Source organism: Nuphar pumila, chromosome 4 (genome assembly GCF_984573655.1).
Source record: "Nuphar pumila chromosome 4, dmNupPumi1.hap1.1, whole genome shotgun sequence".
NCBI classification, from domain to species: Eukaryota; Viridiplantae; Streptophyta; class Magnoliopsida; order Nymphaeales; family Nymphaeaceae; genus Nuphar; species Nuphar pumila.
The window spans coordinates 35,877,753-35,884,746 of record NC_143252.1 but is presented as its reverse complement, the minus strand read 5'-3'; the positions used below and the strand labels follow the sequence as shown (position 1 = coordinate 35,884,746).

General features: G+C 36.0%; 1 protein-coding gene across 1 annotated transcript; it reads left to right on the top strand.

Annotated features, from left to right (window-relative positions):
* Positions 1–2,143: 2,143 nt before the first annotated feature.
* On the top strand, positions 2,144–2,822 carry LOC149839983 (uncharacterized). The gene has a single exon (XM_090004301.1). It carries the CDS (start codon positions 2,323–2,325, stop codon positions 2,659–2,661), a length of 339 nt encoding a protein of 112 aa, XP_089860427.1. The 5' UTR covers positions 2,144–2,322; the 3' UTR covers positions 2,662–2,822.
* The last annotated feature ends 4,172 nt before the right edge of the window (positions 2,823–6,994 follow it).

Here is a 6,994-nt window from a genome sequence, read left to right as displayed (position 1 = left end):
TATAAAACGCCACCTAATATTTTGAGCCAATTATTTTCAAAAGTTATATTCCAAAGACATGCTTTTCCTAAAATCAGTCAACTGTCTTTTGTTTGGTTAAAAAAAGTAATTGAAATGCCTTCATTGTTGGGTTGTTTAATTTATTGACAAAGAAGTAGATGGCACTCACTTTTGGCACCATTCCTTGTTTTATCCCAGACTGAAAAAATAAGACTAACATAGCCAATTCAGGATTCAAAATATGACAAATTTGGATAACTGGTTTTTTTTTATGATTCTACCCTTTTGTTGCCTGAAAAAATAGATGTCTTAGTTAAACCACTTATCTAAGTTGATGCTTGAAAAAATCAGGTGTCATGTAAGTTGTCGCATGGGAAAATAGTGACATGTAAATTGTGGCCTGAAAGAATTAGATGACATGATTTTAGCCAAACAAAAGAGAAAAAATGCCAAAAATTAATAAATTGGTTGTGTTTGTTATATTTTTTAGTTTGCGCTCAATTATGGTATTATACTAAAAATTAGTGCCATTTAACTCAACAAGATATCATAAGGTGACATGAGATGCGTTATTTAATAAAAAATAGCATTGCATACTTCAAATGTCTTTTGTTTCTGCATCACTGCTTTGTATCAAGTTGGTGATAGAGAGTTCAAAGAAGCAACACGAACAGAGAAGGAAGTAAAGATGTTAAACATCAAAATTAAGTAACTTGCTGAATTGCTCGTCATGTGAGCATTGAGATTAAACAATAGTGTAAAGTTTTGTATCTCAAATTGCGTTTATGATGCCTAGCGACCACTAACTTGTGTTTTAATGTAATGATTTTATCATATTTTCTCATGTTTGTTGAGTTATTGCCCACTTCCTGTTTAGTGTATTCACCAAGTGAATTTTCTTTTTAGTAAAACAAAAAAAAAATAGGTGGGTATTTGAAACACATATAGATAACATAGGTAGTTAAATGTAGAAACCTAAATGTTTAACAGCTTTATGTAAATTCCTGATAATTTGGGTTGTTTTTTGTACTAACATTTTTCAGTTCTATGATATGCATCATCTTTTTTTTTACTTGGAGAAACTGCCTGCTTGAGGCGCAGAGACCTAACAGTGTTGGTTCAGCCAGACTTACGGTCTCTGTCCATGACAGCATAAAACTTTGAGGGCTTACCCCTACCATACACATAAAACTTAACTGAGTCTCTCTCTCAGTAAGTTTCTATGCCCCTTTTCCTGAACTGGTTTTTGTCTCCTTTGTGACCAAACGCATGATGGTATAGATAAAATAGGTGGTTAAATGTAATAACCTAAATGTTTAACAGGTGTCTGTAAGTATCTGATAAGTCAGGTGTTAATTTGTAAATTATTCTAACATTTTTTAATACTCATATATATATATATATATATATATATATAATTTTTACTTAGAGAAACCGTTTCAATCTCGTGCACCTAACCTAGCTGGCTCAGCCTGTAATACTTACGGTTTCTGTCCATGTCAGCATAAAACTCCCAAAGCAATGCTAAGAAATAGCCAAGCTTAGGCTTAAGCAAGGGGGTGACGCCTATGAGATTTGAACCTAGACATATATTTTTTTAGACAGAGAAAGCTGGGGTTAGGCAAACCCCTACCAATTATACAACCATATCATTTGCGGTTCCAACTTGTAACATCTCATCACAAGGTAGCTTCTTTAAGAGATTTCGGCTATTCGGAATGATTGGAGAGAGCCCCGCTCCTTCTTGTCAGGCGCCGGACCTGAGGGGAATTCCTGAAAGATCGTTTCGGTATCTAATGAAGAAGAAAAAAACAGGCTTTGCTCCTTACAATAGAAAGTAAACAATAAGAGTCAAAGTATAGACCTCACAGTAGTTTTACCTATAGAAAAGATCATGAAAGAAGAATCCATTCTATTTTCAGAGCTTCCCGACACATCCAACTTCTGCCCTAGTCGAGGCTGCCACTGGGCCCTAAGACCAGTAACTACTCCTGCCAGACAATCGGAGACCCGTTGGTGAACCAAGACATATATTTACCACACAAACAAAACTTAACTAATGTACTCTCTCTCTCTCTCTCTCTCTCTCTCAAGAGCAGTAAGTTCCTGTCCCTTTTCCTGAACTGGGTTTGTTCCTCCTTTGTGACCAAATGCATGATGGTTTACCTACAAAAGAGATTATTGCCTTTCCCCTCACACAGACTTGAGTTCTTCTGCATCAGGCAAAACCCACTTGAGTTCCCCTCAGGCCCGGACCCATCAAGCAAAACCCAAAAAAGGCAACACCTCACTTGAGTTCTTCTGCATCAGGGGTACCCAGCGATGCATTTCAGGAGCCTTGAGGAGTTCTGGCCCTTCTACATGAACCAACACTCTAAACCTTCCACCAGGCGCTGGCATTTCTTCGGCACCGTCACAGCCTTCTTCTTCCTTTTGTCTGCAATCTTCTTCAGGTGGTGGCTCGTCTTCTTTGCCCCTCTCTCTGGTTATGGGATGGCCTGGTACAGCCACTTCTTTGTGGAGAGCAACATCCCCACCACCTATGGACACCCCTTCTGGTCCTTTGTATGTGATTTGAAGATGTTTGTGTTGATGCTTACAGGCCAGATGGATAAAGAGATGAAGAGACTTGGAAAGAGGCCTGTTTTGCAGGTCTTCTGACTCCAATATTTGCATAATTTTCTTTTTTTTAATTGGGTATCTTGGTTTTTGTTGTATTAGATTATGGATGTATGAGGGTGGGTTTGATTTCATATGGAAAATTATTTATAGTGGTCTCTTAATCTTCTTTTGGTAGTCTTTGTGTATAAATTGAATTTGGGTGTTTGTTAATATGATCTGGTTTGGTGGATTTTTTTTATGGGTACTCCTGAATTTGATGATTGGGGTTCCATTAGTGTTTGTTTTGCTAGATGGGTGTCACATAATTAAAAAATCTTGACTGGTTATTTATCATGGGTGTGTTCTGCTGCTCATGTGATTCATTCTCTCTTCATGAGTGCGGTAAGATGAGTTCCCCCCAATTGATAGTTCTCATGATTTTGACTTCTTAGATGGTTAAGTAGTTCTAGTTGATGCTAATGATTATAAACATGATGTTTCTTGTAGATGGTATTGCTATGATTTGCTGTGTGTAGTAACTGTTGTGAGGTTATGCCTGATCCTTAAATTCCCAATCTTTAGTTTACTCCTCTTTCCTTTTTCAGTTGAATTTTTTGGTTAATGTTTGAAATCATTTTCAGGTTAACAATAGTTATTTTTGGCTTGTGTTCTTCGGTTGGAAAATAAAAATAAAGCTTTTGAAGTGGTGTGAAAGTGTTGCTCTTATAAAAAAAATATTTTTGCTTGTAATATGTGCTTATACCGCTATATTTGTGTTGTATACTACAAGGCCATCCCAAAGCAATTTGAGGTACTCAACTGCGATTTCGGTTCATGGTCATAAGTTTTCTATCAGTGTGTTTTTTCTTGAACTCATCGCTGGATAAAAGTCCAAAGTGTTTGAATGAGAGTTCAGCTCGCTTTTAATGCTCAATTATGAACATGAGTGGTAAAAACAAGTAATGGATGAGTAGAAAACATGTTATCACCTAACCTGAGGAAATACATAACGGAGTGGATGTGAGTATACCAACACTAGACAACCGGTCATGGTGGCATCATAGGTTATGCACATGAATTGCTTCATTAGAAAACTACATCGTCTGATAAGATGTCATATCTCAGGTCAAGCCATACCCCCCTCCATGACAAAAATATCCAGTATCTAAATAGGGTCTGAGATCTGCTATTGAGGTTAGAAAGCCCGGGGAAGGATGATCAAAGCCAAAGAAAGTGTGGAACACAAATTTTATGAATGGTATAAAGATACCTGCAAAACCCATCGAAAGGTCTCTCCAAACTCAAATCAAAGACCTGTCTGACTGTTTATCCCCCATCATCTGCACCATATCAGCAGTTAATGTCCTGCTATGGGGCACCAATAAAAAGTAAATACTAACTTTGAGGATTCTGCCAGCCACCAAACTACCACAAAGTGGAAATGAACTGCTTCTAGATCTAGTAAGAAACTAACAATATCTGAGACGATGGTTATCATTACAGCCACAACCTGGATGAGTTTACTGCAATATTATTCAGACCTCTCATGAACTAGATGGTAGCCTAGTAGCAGGAGGGCTCATGGTTGAGAGCGTTGGAAGGAAAATACCCACATAAACAATATTTAAATAGGTGAAAATGGATATTTTTAGATTAATTTTTTAACAGTTTAAATATTACAGTGTTTTGAAAATACTGTTATATATATAGACACACACACCATGATATTATTTACTTTTATTTTATTTTATGAAAAGAAGTAACACTAATTTGCAATTATCCATGCTAGGTTCCTGTATAATGTCCCTGTCAGTTCAGAAGGCATTGCCTATATATTTCTTCTGTGATTTCCATTATAACAAAAAATATCTATGTAAGAATTCAGCTAGAACTGTATGTTTGAGGGACAAAGTACAAGACGTTCATTAGGACCAAAAATCAGATATTACTACAACACTAAGCATCATCTGAGTGGGATGATTTTCCCTTTAGATTCACCTATCTCCAAAAAAGCCTGGTGTCTGATTCTTTTTGCCCTTTTGCAGGCATCACAGTGTGGTTCTATTGTTCTAATAGGTTCCTCTTACAAAGTGAGTGATAGATACGATGGATTTTGTAGATCTGGAGAAAAAGAGAAAAAAAAGGAATTCGAAGTGATGCAAACCTCAAGTCTCCGTTTTGACTCCTTTATCAATCATTCATCTCCTGGCATAGTTCTGGCATACATTACTGCATGTTGGATAATGCTATGTTGGTGCATTCGGGACTTTTTCATCTGAAGTCTACTTTGTAATGTTGTTGCATTCAGCATACCAGCCTGCCTTGTAAGTTGTAACTGTTAGGTTGTTAAGAAAGGAAAGATGGTACCTATGGAATGGATGCTTTTTTCAAAGAAAAATTCTGTTTTGGCCAAGTTCATGTGGATCTTAGGTCTTCTAGTATTGAGATGATGATTCTCAGACTATCTAGACCAAGCTTAACAACAACATGCAGTTGAGTTCACATATTTCTCGTCATATACTATAGAGCAAGTGCAACTGCCCATACTGCTCCATATCTGTCATGGAGGAAATATCTGAAAGCCATTTGAAGCTTTTAAATGTGCACCATCTACATGGGAAATTTTTGAATTTACATCTCATAAAATTTGATGTGATTGACTGTTTGAATATGTGCTGGTAATGTGTAGATTTGAGTCTGGATGGTTTAACACCATCAGTCTGAATAAAGAGTTGCAAAGACTGATGATGATCCACCTTAATCCCTTAAGAAGATGATTGAACCTGCATATATACTGAAGGATTGAATCATGCCTATCCCAAGTCTGTGTCAGATGCAAACCCAGAATACATCGTCATTATCATGATCTAAATTTGTACAAAGATTGACATTGGACATTATATGTGATGAGCTTCTGATTGTACGCAAGTATATTTTTATTAGGTTTGCTGGATTCTAATTAAAAATTACTTTTAAACTACAATACTAAATTTATCTTTGTGAAAATGAGAAGTAAATATGCTAGTTTTGTTTTATTTTTGGTTGATGTGGTGCGTTGTTCGTTTCTCGTTCAAATCATATTTGATGAAACATTGCTGTTAATTGAAGTGTGCAGGTTGCATGACGATGGAAATTTGTTGTTGGAACTCAAAAAAAATATAGCATTATTAAGTGTGAAAATATAAATTTTCATAGAAAACAATGTTAGTATACAATAAATAGATGCAACTGGGGTTGAAAAAAGTTTCAGTTTGGCACTTCGTCTGCAATATGAACCCAGGAGCCACTGTCCAAGGATTCCTTAAATTGACATCTATGGTTGAAAAAGATCAGATATGCGTTTGTAAATATGGTTGAAATTGTTCATATATACATTTGCAAATCCTGAAGCTCCTTTGATGCATTTCAATAACAATATAAATTATGGGCTTTCTGCTTATTTCAGAAACCCATTGTTGGTATACTTTTGAATCAGTATAAACTCTGTCGGTGCACCAAAAGCGTGGTGATAAAAACAGCTTTTGTGGTTATCTGTGAATTTGGTTTTCATGTTCAGGTTTGCCCTTCAAATTGTTTGATGAAAAATCATGAATAGGAAGTTGCTTGGATAATTTGCGTCGACTCAGTAATAGTATCCAACAGAGTTCTCATCACTTTCCTTATGGATGCGACTAAGGAACATCGTTTGCATGGTAATGGGGAGAACAGAATGATCAGGCGGGACTGAAGCCTTTGCTAATTTTTCATAAATTCTTTAAAGTAGGTCATCCAGAGCCTGCTTTATCACTTATCAATATCAGCACTCATTTGTTGGTTGCTACATGACAGTTCTCATTGTCAGGATAATAACAGCGAGGAAAATTTTCACGATATTTTGAAAATCTTAGTTTTCTGTGTAAAATCTTGAGAAATTATTGGTATATAAAAAATATATAAATGAAAATAATGTAAAATTTACTATGAAAGTTGTTTCTAACGCGTTAGTATTGCGATAAAAAGTGACAACTTGAAAATAAGAATATTCTGTAAATATCTTTTCTTTGGGGTGTTGTCTCAGCTTTTGAAAACATCTTGCGATAAAGCCATAAGATTTTCAAAATATAAGCAATATTTATGATATAGATTGGTTGGTCTGAGACAATCAAGCCTAACAACTTTGTTCTAAATTACCTGCTTTTCCATTGAAATGGTAGCATTCCATGTTCTCAATATCTCTTTACCTTGTTTTGTGCTACTGTTTGTCTCGGTTAAAAGGTATCATCACATTTTCTGTCACCAAAGGTGAAGCATGCAAACCAACAACTGGGCATAGGTTGTTGACATGCTGCTTAATTGTTGTTATATCAATGGTTTGGATTCAGGTCAGATATCCGGCTATCCAACCAAATTTGAA

Excerpts from the sequence above, each read along its gene's own strand:
- LOC149839983 (XM_090004301.1), top strand. The coding sequence starts at position 2,323 with ATGCATTTCAGGAGCCTTGAGGAGTTCTGGCCCTTCTACATGAACCAA.